At 38.1% G+C, this 20,905-nt stretch overlaps 1 protein-coding gene across 1 annotated transcript; it reads left to right on the plus strand.

The window, feature by feature from the left end:
• The first annotated feature begins 2,039 nt into the window (after positions 1-2,039).
• On the plus strand, positions 2,040-20,474 carry LOC121650902 (activin receptor type-1C). Its single transcript, XM_042002709.1, has 9 exons — positions 2,040-2,426; positions 6,564-6,794; positions 13,732-13,974; positions 14,211-14,441; positions 14,540-14,707; positions 14,987-15,143; positions 15,631-15,755; positions 16,016-16,146; positions 18,168-20,474. The coding sequence occupies exons 1-9, from the start codon at positions 2,357-2,359 to the stop codon at positions 18,291-18,293; spliced, it is 1,482 nt and encodes a 493-aa protein (XP_041858643.1). The 5' UTR covers positions 2,040-2,356; the 3' UTR covers positions 18,294-20,474.
• The last annotated feature ends 431 nt before the right edge of the window (positions 20,475-20,905 follow it).

The raw sequence follows: 20,905 nt of genomic DNA on the forward strand, positions 1-20,905 counted from the left end.
GCTTCAGCCTTCACAATCTGTCTCAAGCAACGAACTGAAGCTGCCAAAGAGGATGTCTCTGCAGATGCCGAACAAAAACTCCAACTCCACAAGTGTTAAAGGCCAGACGACAGAAACACATCAGTACATCTTGCATGCATTTATCAACAGCTGTCCACCTTTCTACTCTGGCAATCTTCATATTTATTGTAATTTGATCCATCAGCACCCACCAAGGTTTAGCTTTGCCCTTTTTAAAGTTCCATCTTTTGAGAACCAGGACTAGAGAAGCAGGTATTGGAAAATCAAGCAGTAAGTGGAAGTTGTGTTCCCTCTGTTTACAACGTCACTACATTTCACTAAACGTTGCACACAGCTGTTTGTGCACAGTTCTCTTGGAGTCACTCCAACTACTTGTCCTGTAAACACCTCCCTCGCTATCATCTGTAAACATGTTTTCAGCTTGACTGCTTGCTTGAACCTTCAGCAGAGTAGATGCCAAGAAAGTATCTGCTTGGTCTGGGAAACCACAAGTGGAAAACCTCACGAACTGAGGAGAGTAGAGCCAAGTAGGTACTACTTGTAAAAGGGCTGCATGTCTTACCTCAGCAGTCTAGTCAGGTTGAAGTCTGGCCGTTGCCTGAATTAATGTTATTCCATCTTAGATGTGATGCTGCACTTACAATCCTTTTCCTCTTGCACTTTTGGCCGAGTTTTAGTTGTCACAACTATACCGGGCTAAACTGTCATGAACTTTAATGTGAGTTTTTTCTTCTTTCTTTAGTTTCTCTGAACATTGTGTGATCTGACTTACTGAGTGAACTTAGTCCACTCCTGAGAAGACTGACAACTCTTTAACTTTTATTACTGTAGGAAGATGGAGTCCAGATTATTTCCTAAATTTAAGGCCAGTAACAATTGCTTGTCTTAAATCATTGCTGATGTCTTTCCTCCTTGGAATTAAGTTAACAGAAGCTCATAAAGCCAAAGCACTATTATTTAGTGTTTTATCCAGTCTCAGTGCTGTCCATTCAGCCTATAGTGAATAAATGGAAATACATGTTTTTTGTTTGTGTTGTGTTGGTCTGGCCAGTCTGATGCAGCTTCATTCACGTCTTAATTGCCTGCTTAGTAACTTGGGGCCCTTGCTGTTGCCATGGAGCCTGAGATACAGAAGTATGACTTAGTCACATGTGGTCGGCTGTAAACAAACTCTTGTGTGCAGGTGAGTTGAGCTTTGCACACAAGCCAATGAAAAGGAAACTCATCCAGTGGTTTATCTTCAGCGATTTTCAGTCCACATCCTGGGAACAGAATTACCACAGTGGCTGTGGTGAAAGATAGACTGCTGGCTGGAACACGGCTATAGTGGACCTGAGGTGCAAAACATAACATTATATATGACAACAAAACACTTTAACTGACAACAACAACAAGAAGAAAAAAAAAAAAAACATTTGAGAGAAAATACAATATTACAACTAAAGTGCTCATCTCATGCAAAAAGTTAAGCTTTATTTGTAAAAGCAAACAACAAATGATATACTTTTTTACTTGGGGTGATCCAGCAGTATATGGCTTTAATCACTGCTGCACAAATACTTCATAGATAACGAGAAAAACTTCCTTTGAGCCAAATCACAAGTTTTTATCAGTGTTACTTCAGCATTCTTGGCCATTTAACTTTGCATAGTCGTCACGTTTGGTTTCATGACTTTTACATCCTCTTTAAAAATGGAAATAGCGTAGAAATACTGCATAATGACCACTTGTAAATTGATGTTTACCCAGGTAAAGGTCACTACACTATTTGTTAGAATTTGATTTTCAACTGGTTTATTTTTAGTCACCTTATCACCATAATAAACACTAAATTATTAGGAAAAATGCGCGAAATAGAGCCACAGCAGCCAATCTTTATACCCATAGGCTTTTAGACTTCTCATCTATTACCAGTGTCCCTTGACAACCACTGCAACTGAGCATCTTCCTATAATTTACTGTGAAGTAATGAGCAGATTTATTGGAAGCTGAAACCTTCGTGCACAGAGGTAATTTCCATATTCAGCAAGCAGACGGTCACAGGCGGTGGCGTTTCCCTGGACTTGCTACAGTTAAGTAGATGTGCAACACACTTTCACTCTGGCTCCCATTCACATGTCTTTATCTGAGGTCTGCAGCTCTAATCCTCCTAAATCCCGATCAACAGAGGCGGAGCAAACTGCGTTTCCTCCCCGGTCATTTTCCGTGCGAGACATCCGTGGCGGGTTGCGAGGAGTGCACGGACTTTTAATGCAATGGGTATTTTGGTGTTTCTCGTAGAGTAGCTGCCTGTGCAAACGGTGCGCTCAGGAAGGGAGCAGATGCGGCTCTTACAATGACTGGTCCCAGGAAGCAGAGCTTTCAAGTGGCGTTTCTCTTCCTGTCTGTCGCGCAGCTGACTGCAGGTACGCCGATCACTCCGTGCGCATCACTTTTAGCCAATTCTTTTTATTTCTTTAAAAAAAACATCTATTGTACAGAATTTGTTAATGATTAGGTTTATATCCCTTAGTGTTCTCTCACAGCCATTAATTAAGTGGAAAATGTGAGTTATGTCATCCTTCATACTGAATTAACTTTATTGATCTCTGAAGGACATTCTGTTTTGGCATCAAAAAGCACCAAAAAGTGAAACGTGTTTCTTTGTTTTCTGATGCTGATAAGCCTCAGAGAGAAAAAAAACCTATTATATAAAGAAAACCTGAATTTATTTCCCTTTGAAGTACCTGTAAGGAGGAATTAGGAACTTGTCCAAAACAGCTTAATGAAAACAGAGAGAGTTCTTTGTGGAAAAACTAAAGAAAGGAGGGAAAAAGAGAAAGAAAAACAAATGCAGGCTTGACAATGATTTCCAAATGTGTTTGATCTTCTGGGGATTTTCTTCAATTCCATTAAGCAAACATGACCAGATGGTAAATAGATGATTGTGTCCTCATAATATCAAACTTGTTTTGTTAAAAGATCAAATCATCTACTTGAATAATATTTTTGTACGTTTTTAACTTGACTTTACCTCCTCTTAATCTAAGAAGAAATTTTATTCATCATTTAATTGATTGAGTGAGCATTTCACTAACCAAAAGTTCATCTGAAACTTTTTTCACTGTTTATTTCTGCTCTCATTTCTTATTCTATTTTGCATATTGAAAACATGAATGACAGTTCGCAGCAGAATTTGATGGCTGCTTTTTTGCAGCGGTCTCCAAACTTCCTGCACAGACACCAAACAGAGCTTCTTTAGGTTTGGATTTGTGTTTGGACAAAATGTTTGATTTTGGAAATAGGATTGCATGTTTGCATGTTGCACAATCTTCTAATGGTTCATTCATCAGCAGAAATTCAAACAGTAGTCATCAGATAAATTGCTGATTAAAATAATCTCTAGCTGCAGTCTTTATTCATATTGGATTCTGATTAGACTTTAGAGTTAACACCTAACATGTGCGTCAGATTTGATCAAATTGATGCATGAGTGAACTTCCACTTTAGCTGGCAGCACAAACACTATACTAACATTTAGATAACAAGCAGCCAAACCTGAATTATTTACAGGTGCTGGTTAAAGAACAGAACTTGGTTTATTTGGCTTCTGATTTATTTATAAAAGTTTCAACTTAAATTTAGAAAGGCATGGGTGTTTGACAGCGTGGAGTATGAATGCTGGTCTTGTTTGTTTTCATTGGGAAAAACAGTCAGGTAGGTTAACTGAAGTAGAGACAAAAAATGTAATTGTTCAACCATCTCAGTACTATACTTGTCTAACTTGTCTAAGTAATTATTGTCTAACCATTTTTTAGAGTAGTTTTCGCAACAAACTGTCAGTGAATGCTTTCAGTTATGTCTCTTTCTGAGCTCTATGAAAATGACCCATTTTTCTTTCAGGGTTTGAAGCTGCTGTTCTTTGTGAACTTGTTACTATATGATGAAGGTTGGTCACATCGAAATGTTGTGAACAAGAATTCAGTACTAAGCAAGATGATGTGCAGGAGCTTTTTCTTTTTTGTTGTTGTTGTTTTTAAATGGTTCTTGCTTGTTATAGAGGATGAAAAATGCACACACATTGCAGCATGTGTGCAAACATTTTGAATGCCTGATTTAAAATACAGAAAGTACCATGAGTCATTGACCAGCTTCAACTAAATTTTGCCTGGAGTGTCTCCATAATGCATTAAATCTTTCAGAAAAGTAACCTACAAAAGCCAAATTTCATGCATTGATTACAAATGAAAGCAAAGTTCCAGTGTCATAGCAACTCCACTTAATTTCTGAGCTTTTTTGGCTCACTTAAGTGCATTTAACTTCAACTGATCACTTCACAGGTTTTGTTTGTTGTTCTTTTAATATTCAACTACTGAGATGTAAAATGTCTTTTGCAAGGCTGTCTGGGTGAAACTTAACTTGCAGTAATGAACCTGTTTATAATCAATTATGGAGAGAAGTTTTGCACAAATGTAAAGTGACAGTATCACAACTGTTACTATTATTATACTAGGTTCACACAAGGTAATATACATACACTCACAAATGTGTGTGTGTGTATATATATATATATATATATATATATATATATATACATATATATACATATATAAGAAATTAAAAATACAAAAAGATCAAATGTCTCAGTTACAGAGCACAGTGAAGTTAATAATGTCATTATCCTTGAGAAGTTGGTTACTAAGCAACTCTTGGATATGCTGTAAAAGTAAGAGGACTGTCCAGTCATTCTTTTCTTCTGCTGCCTGCATGCTTTGGTTCTAATTTGTTGCTAATTGTCAACAAATTCCAAGCAAAGTGAACAGATGTGTCCTGCTAAAATCCACACTCTACTACAACTGTATGTAGGGTTCCTAATCCTTCATTATGACGAAAACAGTCAGCATATCACCATCATTGTGCACTAGATGTTTCTTTGACTTAAAACAGACCTTAAAATGTTCTTGAATGATAAAAATGAATAAAGTAAAGAACCCAGTGATTTTGAAATTTACTGAACTGCTTTAAAAGCTAAACTATGTTCATACCTTTAGCAGTGGTAGTCTTGAAACCTTTGTGATGGAATGACAATGACTGAAGGTTCATCTTTTTGTGGATGGATAGGTAGAGCAGTGGCCATGTTTGAATCTTAGCTGCCTTTCTGTGCACTGTTCATGCTCGTGTAGGCTTTCCTTTGATATTTTGGTTACCTCAGAGACGTGTGCATTGGTTTAACTGGTGATATTGAATTGTTTTTGGGATAACTGAGAGAGTGCACGCTCATCTTTTTTTAAAATTTTTAACAGATTTTAACTCATTCTTCCTGCAAATGGAGTCCTGGGAGATTCTCGGTCCGTCTTACATATCTTGCTCTTTTGAAGACTGTTCATAGAATTTCAACTACATTTGGGTGAGAGGGCTTATGATAAAAAGCCAATGTGGTCCACTGTGGTTTTTGTGTTGTGTGTAGGATCATAATACTGTGGTAGAAAACCTCCTTTTTTTCATTTTCACCTTTTTTCAGTGCTGTGTTTATTTCAAGAATTTGCTGTTATTTAATTAAGTTCCTCCTTTCCTCTAGTAGTGAAATATTGCATTGGCGACTGGTCAGAAATAGTGAAATATTCTCCTGTCACTGGCTGCGTTACAAGCCCAAAGCATGATTGATTAAGCCCTGTGCTTAACAGTGGGAGAGGTGCTGTTTTCATAAAATTATGTGCCTTTTTCTTTTCCTTTATCGGCTCTTTCTTAATTACATAAAAGGTTGAGAAAAACAGCTTCCAGAAGACTTTGTTGCCTTCTTCCAGTTTTCATAATGGTCTGAATAATATTCAGCTGCTTAAAGACTGCAGGTTGTCATTAAAGGAGTTGAGAGGAATTTATAAAGCTTTAAAGTCTGCATCACCCGACCTTTGCTAATGATGACCCTGAATAAACCACAGTCCCAACAAGCTAATTAAGGACAAGGACTTTGGAAAAAATCATGAAGCGCTCAGCTCTCTTGGGGTACACAAACTTTGTACAGTGCTCCTTAACTTTTGTTCTTAATTAATTTTTTTCACTTTAAGCATTCAAAAGACATTTATATCTGCATAACTGGTAATATTATATAATATGATTCATGTGTACATACTGGGGAGAACTGTGCATCCTGTTAATTACAATCAAAGCTACTTTAAAGCAGCTTAATCCAGCAATAGGAATAATATTTACACAATTATTTTCAGGTTTTTCTTATGAGCCAACATTGCAGGCTTGCTTATCAATCACTCAACAGCTTATCAAATAAAGTATGGCAGCTCCAAGTAGAACACAAGATTATGTGGGTGTTAAACTAAGAGGCATTACTCTGGTTCCTCTGCCTTCAACTATTTCACAGCACGGACCTCCTTATGTAACAGGAGCATCCTTCTTCTAAAGAGTTAAAGACCACTGGTCATGTTAGTCTAAGAGCAAAACTGATTGTCTGATGTCCTTCTCCGGGCAAATCAATGAATAAAGTTGTGTCTGTGGAAAAAATAAATAAATAAAAGAATTATCTAACCATCCTGAGTTCTGCCTTTTAGGTCTGAAGTGTGTATGCCTGCTGTGTGCCAACCACACCTGTGAGACACCAGCAGACGGTGCCTGCTGGAACTCTGTCATGTTGATTGATGGAAAGGAGGAGACAGTCAAATCCTGCTTGTCGCCCTCAGAGATGAAAGGCCAAGTTTTCTGCTACAGCTCCAGAAATGTCTCTAAGAGGAACTGTTGTTTCACGGACTTCTGCAACAACGAAACTCTACACATACACCCAGGTACTACAACCGTGGTGCTGAATTTATCCCATTCCTGCCTCTAATCTATTTCATTTACATTCCATTTGTTACTTTGCACCCATAAAAATTCATATTGTGAATTGTAATATGAGAAAAACAACCCTTAGACTTTCTGTTATTGTCACACAGCTCTGTAGTTTTCAGTGTTATTCAGTAAACAGAAACACCAATCCAATCTGTGAGGGATTTCCCACTCATTCTGGTCCCGGCTAGACGAGGTAGACGCTGATCCGCCTAGATCCTGTGACATAACAAATCTGGCAGAGGTTATGAGACGGCCCTCCCCTGATTTATAAATAAATACTTTGTCATGCATGTAGTCCTGAAAGCCTCTAATGGGCCTGCTGGCTGGAAGCAGGCCTTAAAGCGTGGGAAGGTGGGCAAGAGGTAGGGTCGTATACAGTATGGTGCTTCATGATGCTGTGTAATATGTTTCATATTATGGCAGTTCAGCTACATTACAGGCTCATGTTAATTAGATCATTCATAAAGAATTTAAACAGATTTGCTAAAGCTGCTTTAATTTTTTTTTTTTACCCCAATTGTTGTCTGAACTTCTAAACAAGCAGACACCCTGCATGCTTGACATCCTGAGGCTTTGTGAAGTTGATTATTAATATACAGGGTGTTGAGCAAAAGCTTGAGCCATTCCTAATTTCTTTATTTATTAGACTCTTAGACAGGCTTTCTTGTAACTTCTCTAAGTAATCTTCAGGAATGGTTCTCCAGACTTCTTGCAGGAATGCTCTTCTTTGGATGTTGGCTACCTTTTGTTCTGTTCTCTTTCAAGATAATACCATGCTGCTTTAATAATGCTGATGTTCCAGCTTTGGGGAGAATTCACAACTCCATGAGAACTGTTTTCAGTCCAGTTCTTTTGTCATTTGCCAAACCTCAGCCTTTTCCGTCTGTTTCCCTTCCTCAAGAATAGCTCCTTGACTTCCACCCTGCACAGAGACCGTTTCTGAAATGGCTCCAGTGAACCATAGATGGAGCACCTGAAAGCCCAGATGGATCTCTCAGGTTCTGTTGCAGGTTGTTGCTGTAGTTTTTCTTATTTCTTTAAGGATGTCAATCTGTTTTAGATATTTAGGCCTGCCTCTTTTGTCCTCCACTCTTTGGTAATCATCTTGTCGATGTAAAAATACTACTTTACGTCTGCCAAACTGTTATATTTTATATTTCAAATAGATGCAACTGAATAAAAGAGGAACATATTTTATGTATCTTTGCACAAATTGCTAATAAGCGTGCCTAAAAATGCAATTTTCTAGTCATTTATTATGTGTTGATGCAACACTGGTTCATTCCATGAGTTAGGTGTCTCTCACCGACGTGGACAAAATTGTTGATACCCTTCAGTTAATGAAAGAAAAAATGAATGGTCACAGAAATAATTTGAATCTGACACAAGTAATAATAAATAAAAATTCTATGAAATTTAATCATTGAAAGTCAGACATTGCTTTTCAACCATGCTTCAACAGAATTATTAAAAAAAAAATAAACTAATGAAACAGGCCTGGACAAAAATGATGGTACCCCTAAAAAAGACTGAAAATAATGTGACCAAAGGGACATGTTTATCCAAGGTGTGTCCACTAATTAGCATCACAGGTGTCTGCAATCTTGTAATCAGTCAGTGGGTCTATATATAGGGCTACAGGTAGTCACTGTGCTGTTTGGTGACATGGTGTGTACCACACTCAACATGGACCAGAGGAAGCAAAGGAAAGAGTTGTCTCAGGAGATTAGAAAGAAAATTATAGACAAGCATGTTAAAGGTAAATGCTATAATACCGTCTCCAAGCAGTTTGATGTTCCTGTGACTACAGTTGCACATATTCATAAATTTAAGATCCATGGGACTGTAGCCAACCTCCCTGGACGTGGCTGCAGAAGGAAAATTGATGACAAATCAAAGAGACAGATAATATGATTGGTAACAAAAGAGCCCAGAAAAACTTCTAAAAGAGATTAAAGGTGAACTTCAAGCTCAAGAAACATGAGTGTCAGATCGCACCATCCGGCATTGTTTGAGCCAAAGTGGACTTAATGGGAGACGACCAAAGAGGACACCATTGTTGAAAATAAAAATAAAAAAGCCAGATTGGAATTTGCCAAACATCTTGACAAGCCACAAAGCTTCTGGGAGAATGTCCTATAGACAGATGAGACAAAAATGGAACTTTTTGCCAAGACACATCAGCTCTGTGTTTACAGATTGAAAAATGAAGCATTTGAAGAAAAGAACACCGTCCCTACTGTGAAACATGGAGGAGGCTCTGTTATGTTCTGGGGCTGCTTTGTTGCATCTGGCACAGGGTGTCTTGAATCTGTGCAGGTACAATGAAATCCCAAGACTATCAAGGGATTCTAGAGAGAAATGTGCTGGCCAGTGTCAGAAAGCTTGGTCCCAGTCGCAGGTCATGGGTCTTGCAACAGGACAATGACCCACAACACAGCTAAAAACACCCAAGAATGGCTAAGAGGAAAACACTGGACTATTCTAAAGTGGCCTTTTATGAGCCCTGACCTAAATCCTATTGAGCATCTTTGGCGAGAGCTGAAACATGCCATCTGGAAAAGGCTTCCTTCAAACCTGAGACAACTGGAGCAGTTTGCTTATGAGGAGTGGGCCAAAATACCTGCTGAGAGGTGCACTGACAGTTACAGGAATCGTTTGATTGCAGTGATTGCCTCAAAAGGTTGTGTAACAAAATATTAAGTTAAGGGTACCATAATTTTTGTCCAAGCCTGTTTCATGAGTTTATTTTTTAAAATAATTCTGTTGAAGCATGGTTGAAAAGCAATGTCTGACTTTCATTGGTTAAATTTCATAGAATTTTTATTTATTATCAGTTTTTTCAGATTCAAATTATTTCTGTGAACATTGTGAGTTTTTCTTTCATTAACCGAATGATACCAACAATTTTGTCCACGTCTGTATGTTTAAATGATTTCTCAGTTAATGTTAATTGGTTTAATTAAGCAAAAACAAACAAAAAGAAAACCCTCTTCTATGAAAATAGTCAGGGACATGACTGAAAATTAGAGAAAAAGTAGCCAATGTCCAAAAAAAAAAACATTGTAAGACCTTCAGAAAGTTTGCAGAACTATTGCCTAAGACCACTTAAATAGATTACAGAAAAGTCTGGCTCGTTGGAGTGAAATGAGGGGTGACTCAAGACTTTTGCAAAGTACTGCTGATACTTTATTAATCCCACTAGGGACACTATTTTGTCACAGCAGCAAATAACAATAATGTTTAGTTACGGTGGAAAAGACAAACACAGTAGGAAGCTGCTATAAAAGAAGTTAGCTGTAAAAAATTGATAATGAGCAACAGAAAATAAATAGATAGGACTGTATCTAGAAGTAGCCAGGACAAACAAAAGTTACTTACAGATGGCCGTACACTGTAAAATAGTACACACCTGTGACCTTTGATTTATTAACTCTTAAATGATCCACAGGGTTAGTAACTCACTGCTAACTTTGTCTGTCAGCTTTTTGGTACTCTTAAAGTGTATCTGAGGTTTTTGCCAGGTACTGTCACTGTAATTGTTCAGCATGAACAACCATGATGAGTGAGGCTCAAAAACATTAAAATGCTGGAAAAAGAACTGCAGCGTCAGGTTATACTTAACCTTTGTGTTTGTTGCCATCCATCCATCCCTCCATTTTCTTCCGCTTATCCGGAGTCGGGTTGCGGGGGCAGCTGCCTAAGCAGGGAAACCCAGCCTTCCCTCTCCCCGGCCACATTCACCAGCTCATCCGAGAGATGTAGTCTGTCCAGCGTTTCCTGGGTCTTCCGGTGGGACGTGCCCGGAACACCTCACCTGGGAGGCGTCCAGGAGGCATCCTAACCAGATGCCACCTCATCTTGCTCCTTTCAATGTGGAGGAGCAGCGGCTCTACTCTGAGCCCCTCCTGGATCACCGAGCTTCTCACCCCATCTCCCGGCCACCAAGCGCTCGCCTCCGTGCCCCACCTCCAGGCCTGGCTCCAGAGGGGGGCCCCGGTGACCCGCGTCCGGGCAAGGGAAACCTTGGTCCTTGCTTTCTCCTCATCATGGGATGATTTGAGCCGCACTTCGTCTGGTCCCTACCCTAGACACCTGTTTGCCATGGGTGACCCTACCAGGGGCATCAGCCCCCGACAACATAGCCACTAGGACGCACAAACTCCTCCACCACGATAAGATGGCGGCTCAGGGAGGAGATGTTTGTTGCCATCTAACCAAAAGGCTATATGAAAAAATTGATGAATGTAGCTTAAAACCAGGAAAATGAAACGGTTCTTTTGCACATAGTTTTGTGTAGGCGGCTTCTGATTGGCCGGGCTTAAAGCACTGGTGAATTTGTGAAATGTATAGAATGTGAATTATATGTGAATTATTACACATGAAAGTGCAAAACAGTACTTTACATGATTATTCATATTAGTCACTATGAGCATGTCATTTTGGCATATTCTAAAACTATATTGTAACTTGTAAGTAATCATTGTCCCTGCTATGTGTTAATTTACTGGTTGCATGGGTTAAAGCAGCCCTTTAACTTGACTGAAAATAATTAAGTTCTGGTTTCCAGAGAGAGGTTTTGGCAGTAGAGCTGCAGCACAGCTGAGAGAGAGAAGGAACTTGCAAGTTATTTTAATTTTAAAATTGACAGCTAACACTCAAATATAAGTTTATGCAGAGCTATGGGGAACCTAATGTACACCTCCTCTGAAATGTCAATATATCCTACCAGGCCACAGTCTACTATCACAATGATCACTCTATTTGGTATTTGATGTTGACATAGCATACTGTTTTTCTTGAGTTTAGTGCCTCAGTTAAATGAAAATGTGATATTGTGTTAGTCCTCTCATAACAGCCATTATTCTGCCTTGTAGCTTTATGCTGTTTTCTACTTCTCAATGTTGTATTCTCAATCTATATCCATTTAACTTTCCGCTTTTCTGCTTTGTTCAACTACTCACAATGCTAACTGTTTTCAGTATTGTTTGAAGGCAGCTTAAATTAAAGCTTTATTAAAAACTGGTGCTGAAGACTGACAAAGACCTACAGTCACCCTACTTTGAAAGCCCACAATGGCTTGTGTTCTTGTGGGTGCTTCGCTATAGGGTTCACCTTTTACCTTAAGGTTCTTCATATGTTTGCTCTACTTGTCTCACTTCAAAAAGGACCTGAAGTGTTGATTCTCAAAGCTGATTGTCCTCAAATGTGATACTTGCAGCTTTCTGACATGACCTTTGTTAGACTTCTGCACATAGAACAAAAAATCAAAAACAAAAATCAAATCCCAAAAACATCAGCATGGGGAAAATTGTGCAAATGGGTACACACAGCAGTTCTAGAGATGATAGGTATGATGTCGAACATCAAAGCTAAAAGCTCTGTGCCGTTCACAGCTTTTGAAGACACTTACTTGTGGCCGCAGTGGGACATAAACCTCTTCATTTCTGACAAGTATTGGTTACTTTTATTGTATTTATATACAAAATGCAGCAGATTAATAGAACAAGGTACTGCAGAGTATCGATGAGTAGAAGGGGACAGGACCCTGAGGCTGTAGTGGTGTTGTTTTTAAATGAGGACAACCCAATCAATCTGTTCCATTGCCCTGCAAAATATCAGCATGTGAGCACATCCTGTGTGTTGTTTATTGCCTATATGTAAAAGGCTGTTTTATTTATGCCCTTGATGTTGCTTCTGTGCAGGATAAAACATGCTGAGAGGGTGACTTGTATGCTGTTGATCAATCACTAAACTAAAGAAACATGTGGCTGTTGAAATAATAATAATAAAAAAAAAAAAAAAGAAAAAGAAAAAGAAAAACAGCTGCCATGTGTAAAAGGTCTTGAGGTACTGGGCCAGAGGAGAGTAAAACCTTGTTTTGCACCATATCTTGTGCTCCACTTGCTCCAGTTGACAGGACATGTATTTAGGTAAAAGGCTAAAGATATCTTAAGAAACTGTGATTGAGTTCACAATGTGTTGGGTCATCTGCAGATGTTGCATGTTTATGGATCTCCTGGTGAAGACATGCTCTGGGGATCTGATATATCTAAAGGGATAAAGAAACATGAGTACTTTGTTAAGTTTGAGATTTATGGTCTTGTGTGTGTTAGGAGAGTTCTTAAAACATTTTCTCAGTTGATAAAGCAGTTATTTCCCCAGACTAATCAGTTAATTGCAGCACTATGCTGCAGTGCTTGTGAGTTGTTCCTTGTGCCTTATTTTATCACAACTGTAAATCTCATATTTTCACAGTGCTTACCTGCTCTGCTATTTTTATTTGTTTCCACATTTCCTCTGTCCACCCACATTCGAAATGAAGTTTAGAGACAGCGGTGTCGAATTACTTAGCTTTACCAAACTCCCAGTTTTATCTGAAGGTCTCATTGTGCACCTGCTTTTGACCAATGGATGCTATCTATTTTGGATAAAAGGGTTTTTTAATTAAAAAAAAAAAAAAAAAAATCTCTCTTTAGAGTGCAAGTTTTATTGGCACTAAAAGCCTTTTTATTACTTTTGATTAATGGCATTTATTGGCAGTGATTAAATTTACTGGCACTCAGGAAAAAAAAGAGTTTTTGGCAAACACAACTTTGCATCTGCCAAATGAATTTCCCAAACTTATTTAAGTCATCGCTGCGTGTGCACTCAGTGATGCCTCAATTCTGTTACACATTTCTAAATATGTTAGTGTGCTATTTAACAATTCAGTCTTTCATAAAAGGCAGCGTGCACATTTAGCAACAGCTGCGTCCCCCTGGGGGGGCCGTTACAGGAAGCTTAGAGACAACTTTATAATATTTTTTCCCTTAAAAATAATGAGCATATCAGGGAATAATAATATGTTAATAATTTTATGTGTTTGCAAATGTGTTTGTGTGTCTTCAGAGAGGCCTTTGGAAGAACCTGGCTGGAGCAGGCTGCAGCTCACTGTGGTGATCACGGTGCCCTCTTGCCTGCTGTGTGTAGGGATCCTGCTAGGTGTGTGTTTTGTACAGGGCCACCGTTGTGCCTACAGCCGAGCCCACAAGCAGGATCCAGAGGAGCCTCTAGATGACCAGATGTTGATGTCTCCTGACAAATGTCTCAAAGATCTGATATATGACATGAGCACATCAGGCTCGGGATCAGGTGAGAGAAATTAAAATAAATTACAATTACTTTATTATTTCCAGACGATAATTATATTATATAAACTTAAATATAAAATGTAATCCATACTATCACTTTTTCCAAACTTTCAACTGTTTTCTTTTTTTGGTCGTTTTGTAGTTGTATTCCACTGAAGCCAATAATTATAATAATAATAATAAAATTCTCCACTGTCTACAATCTGTTGTTTTCATCATTTACTCTTTTTCTTGAAGGGCTGCCACTGTTGGTCCAGAGGACCATAGCTCGAACTATAGTCCTCCAGGAGATTATTGGAAAAGGTCGATTTGGTGAGGTGTGGCGTGGCAAGTGGCATGGAGAAGATGTGGCAGTGAAGATCTTCTCCTCCAGGGATGAGCGGTCCTGGTTCCGTGAAGCTGAGATTTATCAGACCATCATGCTCAGGCATGAGAACATCCTGGGCTTCATTGCTGCTGATAACAAAGGTGTCAAATCCAGATAAAAAATAATTCATTCAAGTTCAAATGATATTTTAAATGTGCCAACGTATGACTGTGTAATTTGTTTCACCCTCTACAAATAGATAATGGCTCCTGGACTCAGCTCTGGTTGGTTTCCGAGTATCATGAGCATGGCTCCCTCTATGACTACCTAAACAGATACACAGTTTCTGTAGAAGGCATGGTTGTTCTGGCTTTGTCCATAGCCAGTGGACTAGCACATCTGCACATGGAAATCATCGGCACACAGGGTAAGGCTATTATAGCAACTTCATAACAGAAACTTTAAAAGAATTTGACTCTTGTGTGCAAAGTAAAGCAAATATTTACAAAAATGTACAGTTAACGTACAATTCCTTTAAATCAGTTTGTTCTTTCAATCAACCTGTCATAAGATTAGACATTAAGCCTGGATTTTTTTTCCCCGTGGTTTTTCTTTTTTTCTATTTCTGGAAGATAAAAAATATTTGTTGTCATTAAAAGATGATTTGTGGTGCTCATGGTCTGATCTTTACATTCTTCCCCCCTAGGGAAGCCTGCCATTGCTCACAGAGACCTAAAGTCTAAAAATGTCCTGGTGAAGAAAAACGGGACAGCAGTCATTGCAGATTTGGGTTTGGCTGTGAAACACGATTCCAACACAAACACCATTGACATACCGTCCAATCACAGAGTGGGAACTAAGAGGTTAGAGTGCACTTTTAACACCCTCATAACAGAGATGTTAAATCAAACTCAAATAAAAGGAAGTTGTTTGTAAAGTTAGCTGATTCTGTGCTAAAGATAAAGTATAAAAAACAAACTAGAGTGATGAGAAAAATGCTGAAGGCATAACTTATTTGTGTGCAGCAAAACAATCTCATTTCTTTTGTGTGGGTTTTATACTTTTAGACTTTGGCGACTCCTACTGGTACTATCAAGAATTACACTCTAACATGATATTTTTTGTCAAAGGAAAACACTCACGTGTAAATCACAAGTGACTTCTGTTTGAAAGATGTTGCAGTTAGCTGTAAACAAAATGTAAAAACAAAGAAAAATCTCCAGAAATCCAGCAGTCTGATTGTGGATATCTGACTTGAAGTAACTCTCAAGCAGAAGCTAATTAATTAAATATTCCTTGCAGTACTGGGCTTTTTATTTCATTAGGCTTTAATCATTTTGTTCTCTGCAGGTACATGGCTCCAGAGATCCTGGATGAAACAATCAATATGAACAACTTTGAGTCATTCAAGCGAGCGGATATCTACTCGCTGGGCCTGGTGTTTTGGGAACTGGCTAGAAGATGCTCTGTTAGAGGTGTTTTAAATAACTCACCCACTTAAACACTTATATATTTATATCAGTAGACATATTTAATGGTTAATTCATCAGCTGCAAACAGCACATTCATGACATCCATGATTAAATTCCAGTCATCCACACTACATGTTTTTTTGTTCCTGAACATTAACTGTTCTTGTTTACATGTTCATATATCTAAGCGGATGGTTTACTGTTTGTCCTGGGGGTCAAGAAGCATAACAAAAACACAGTCTTCATTTTTGTCTATCGCCTAGGACTTCATGAAGATTTTCAGTTGCCTTACTATGACATGGTGCCTTCAGATCCGTCCATTGAGGACATGAGGAAGGTGGTGTGTGATCAGAAACTCAGACCTAACATTCCTAATCAGTGGCAGAGCTGTGAGGTGAGACAGACATAAACATCCTCATGTATGCCAACACTTAATAATCAATAATATGTGTATGAAACTATTTTGCAGGGTTAACTGTCATTCTGTTACCTCACTCACTGTGGCTGCTGACAACTGGGAACATAGTGATATTAGTCATACTGGTGAATGACACTCTAGTACCAGTTTAGCCAGCATATCAGAACCACTTTATGTAAATGTTCCACTAAAAGTAAGGAAATTTGTGTTTGATGTTGTTGTCTTCTGGGGATGTCCACTTTGTGGCCTGTCTCTGATTTCCCCCATTATATCGAACTTGGCCTTCAATTTAGAGATGGTACAAGAGCTCTCTCCAAATAATGCTGCAACTTGGTTTTGCAGAACACCAGCATGAAGTTTCCCTAAATGCCCTATACAGGGAGTCAATATGGCATGTTCAGAGCAGACAACAGCTGTGGCATGAGCCATGCTCAACAGGTGCTTCTAATTAGGCATCTGATTGCCAGCATATGTAGTACCAAAAACTCAAGATAAGAATCAAAAGCAGAATCAGTTGCTTGGCATTAGAAGAGTTATTTTTTTTCATGGGCACAACCCACATACTCTGCTGCTGCTCATCCCAGAAATGCATTTTCCTTACAAATGTGGCTCAATTTAACAGGGAAATTAAGAGGCTTTCCAGTGGATTAATATATATAGATAATTTTTGGGGGGCCAAAAAAGCATTGTTGCAAAAAAGAAATAATCGACCAAAGTCAAATTTCCTTACTTTTGTGCCAAGTTTAGAACTTTCTGAAAGGCCACAGCATGCTGTGAAACCGATTAGTAAGCTGGTTAAACATCTGAAACAGAAAGCATAAAACTTCAAGCATAAAGAACCAAATGCACACATGGTTCTTTTTTATAAATACTGAGCTTCCTGAAACAATATGCACCTGCATGTGCATTTAGCCATATTGTCTCAGTTCTTGAAACTGATAATCATTCACATAAAAAAAATTGTTTCCAAAAACAGTAGTCAGACAAATTATTAGCAATGAAAACAAATGCTAAGAAAAAATACATTATCCCATAGAAAAAAGTAGAGCAAAGAAAACATGTGCTTTTCTTTATGGTAAAATTGATTATATATTTGTTTAGATGCAGTTGAGCCTGCATATTTATAGGCCTTAAAACTTTAAAATGTAGTATTTTAAAATTTAAGATTTAATGGACTTTTAAATTTTTTAAATGGTTTTACCTTTGCCTGTCATGCATTCAGTGATAAACATCATAAATGTGTTTAAGGGAGATGAAGAGATTTAGAGTAGATGTGTTATCCATATTTGACCTTATAATTATCTAAATGCAATAACTATAAGGATACTGAAGCCTGTTTTATAATTTCAAAGTTCATCTTTTTGATAAAGATGATTTGCCTGTTTTTCTTGCCTTGGCTACTTTGAAAGAAACAGTTTAAAGATACAGCCTAGTCTAATCCAATTATAATCCTTTTCAGTCAAATTCATTCTAATGCCACTTAGAATTTAAATTCAGTGTACGATCTACAGTATTTCACTTCATTATAAATGTGCTCATTTGAAGCCAGTTCATTAAAAAAAAGAAAGACAAATCAAAAAACAAAAATATCATCCTGAGCATGCATGTTGCGGCATGGGACAGGGGAGAGGCAAAACATCATTTTAACAGGTACAAACTCTCCAGCAGAACCTGAACCAGGACAGGCGGCCATCTGTCTCGACTAGTTGAGAGGACGGGAAAAAGGGGTCAACAAGCACCATAACTCTAAGCCAGGGATACCTGCTGAGAAATAAAAGAGAAACACAATTTAAATAATGTCATATTTATACAGGGAGAATAAAGCTCTAAAAGAGAAGAGCAATATGTTTGACCAAGATACATAACAAAGAGGACTGAATGTTTACAGAAGTGGAGCAGCTAATATTTATGTTAACCCATGTGACAGTTTCTCTGCTGTGTACAATAAGTCATATTTTGACTGTTACAGTCATGATATTGTTCTGTTTACATGCCAGGCTCTGCGTGTGATGGGCAAACTGATGAGAGAGTGCTGGTATGCCAACTCTGCTGCCCGACTGACTGCTCTGCGAGTCAAGAAGACTGTGTCCCAGCTGTCTGTTATTAAAGACATCAAAGATTAGTTTTATTCATTGCCCTGCACGTCAGCACTGGTGCTGGCACCGGTGTGATGCAATGGACGGGTAACAAACAGGGAGAAAGAGGCCCAAGGCTGCACTCTTCAGGACACAACTACCCCCTCAGAGAGCCTCCTCAGGTTTATGTTGGTGCCAAAGCATCGATGGCGGTGTCTGTGGAGGCTTCACACAAAGACACCCAGTTAAATGACGTTTTAACCAAACCGATTTGAAATTTTGATAGGAAGAGCCATGTGACATAAGTCATGTTAAATGTGATTATTTTGCTACCTCAGTATTTGAAGTGCCCAAAGCTTGAAGTTGCACATTGTTGTGTTTTTTTGTGCCATATATTGTAACGAATGCAGTGCTGCTGGTTAGGTAGTGATCTGACAATCACCACAAAACATAACTATTTTAAGTGTTTTTTAATGACATGTACACTTTCCCTTGCAATTTGAAGTGTTTTGGCACAATTTAAGCATTCTTTTTGTACATAAATGATTTGATGAAAACTTTTTTTCAAAGGGAATACAGTCAAATTTTTATCTGGAAGGAGGCTTTCCTTTTTACATGAAGCATAGTAGATCATTCAGAGTGGCACTATAGAAGGAAATGACTATGGGGTCCATTGATTCAGTCTGTCTTCTGTGTCCAGATAACTCTACAAGTAACAGTTGAACTGTACTATCAGCTGTTGAATAAATAATTTTAAAATGTGGCCTAGTACCACAAACAAGATGAAGAATGCATCTGAGGCTTAGAGTACAAATTAAACAGATGGTCACATTAAAAAGTTGAATTTATATATCTTTAATCTTTCCCTGATGCCTCTCTCAGGTTAGATAATAATTTTTTTTAACTTCAAAGTGTTTTTCCATTTTTAGAGCTTCATGGGAAAGTTATTGCCACAAAAATTAACATAAAGTTAAGTATGAGATTTGATGACATATTTTGCACTTTTAAAAGCATCTCTGATTGCTGTGTCCAACAACAAAGAGCTAATTTATGGTTTGATAAAACAGTTTCTGTATGTTAACGTTGCCTCATTCAACTCTGCTAAAACACTATTTGATATTTAGTCTAACTCTGTTTTGCAGACGTTTTATGTCGAACCACATAAAACAAGATATATAGAGATGTGAAACAAGAAAGTAAAGAAAATACACAAGAATGCAAAAAGGCTGCTTTAGAGCTTAATTTTGAAGCGGTGTTCATGGTGTACATGAACACTGGATCACAGTTTAAGTGATGGGTGTGCGCTAATGCCGCTGTGTGACGCAGCCTGTAAAAGCTTGATGTAACAGGCTTAGGGAAGGTGCAAAGACGTAAATCTGTACACCGTGTGTGCTTGTATGAAGCGATGTTTGTGCAGGAGTGCCTGTGTGTGCATTTGTTTGTTTGTGTTTCATATCATGTGAAGTGATCTATCATTAAAGTGATTGTGAAACTGGAGCTTTGGAAAAAAAATCTTGTTGGTCTCTAGTTATGCATCATCTTCATTTTCCATGTAGCTGCTAAAGTATCAGTGTTGACACATATTGGGAATGTATTGCTATAATGAAGGGTCATGAATTGTCACTACTGTCTGTGGAAACCAAGTGATGTCCAGTAGCCTGTGGCTGTCTTGGCAAATATCAATATATGTGAGAGTCTTGTTTTTTCTTTTCATTTTTTTTTATTCAGTAAAATAAGTTGTGGAATTATTTATATGTATTGCAAAGAAGAAAGATGAGAAATACTAAAATTGCGCCATCGAATTGACTGTCCCTGCCTCTGTCAATAAAAGAAAAAAAACATACAACAGTTTTTTTTTAGTTGTTTACTTTAAGTTGTCTGTGCTGAGCCAATTTGATCCATTAAGTATTATCTGCTTCTTCAAGAATCAGATGACAAAGAAATGATAAAAACATAAAAACATAATCATTGTGTTCATATTCTGACTTGTATCTTTACAGCCTATGATACAGTATCTAAATATATAAATTAATGTGATACAGCTCTCATAAAATGCAGCCTACTTTTGATTTTGAAGCCCTCTCTTTTAAATCTACACATTTCATTTATGTTAAACTCTTCTGTGTTGTTGCTCATGTGGATTTTGTGCCACTGTGTTGTATCTTTCTTCTCTTACACTATTTATTCTGTTTAGAACTGAAATCAGTGGGTCAATAAACACACGTTTTCATGTGCTAACCGTATTGCTGTCACATCTTTTTTCAGTCTTACAATGCAAATTTAAACTTGAAAGTACTGATTGTGCAAAGCTGTGCAAGTTTACTGAATGTGAGGCAGAATTTCCCCGCAGCAGCCTATGTAAAGCAAACCACTTTTATCTTCTTCAACGACTCCTTTATTTTAACTGATGTGACTCATTTTGGCTTTCTCTTCTGCCGCTCTCCTCACATAAACTGTTAGTGTCCGTTAGGCAGAGGAAATAAAGCTGTAACCCTGAAGCCATCAGCTCTACATAGATGAGTCAATGCCTTAACGTTGTGTTGTGCTGCTGTAACAGATTTTGCTGTGATACCTGTCACATAAAACAAAGGTCACTTGGTGTCACTTGCCTGAGGCTGAGATGACACATTTATAACTGGGCTGAAAATAATCACAATTAG

This window comes from Melanotaenia boesemani, chromosome 12, assembly GCF_017639745.1.
Source record: "Melanotaenia boesemani isolate fMelBoe1 chromosome 12, fMelBoe1.pri, whole genome shotgun sequence".
NCBI lineage: Eukaryota > Metazoa > Chordata > Actinopteri > Atheriniformes > Melanotaeniidae > Melanotaenia > Melanotaenia boesemani.

Bases quoted from the DNA above. Each gene is read 5' to 3' on its own strand.
- LOC121650902 (XM_042002709.1), top strand. From the start codon at position 2,357: ATGACTGGTCCCAGGAAGCAGAGCTTTCAAGTGGCGTTTCTCTTCCTG. The intron at 6,795-13,731 runs GTACTACAACCG...GTGTGTCTTCAG, and splicing joins AACTCTACACATACACCCAG to AGAGGCCTTTGGAAGAACCT. The intron at 13,975-14,210 runs GTGAGAGAAATT...TTTTTCTTGAAG, and splicing joins CACATCAGGCTCGGGATCAG to GGCTGCCACTGTTGGTCCAG.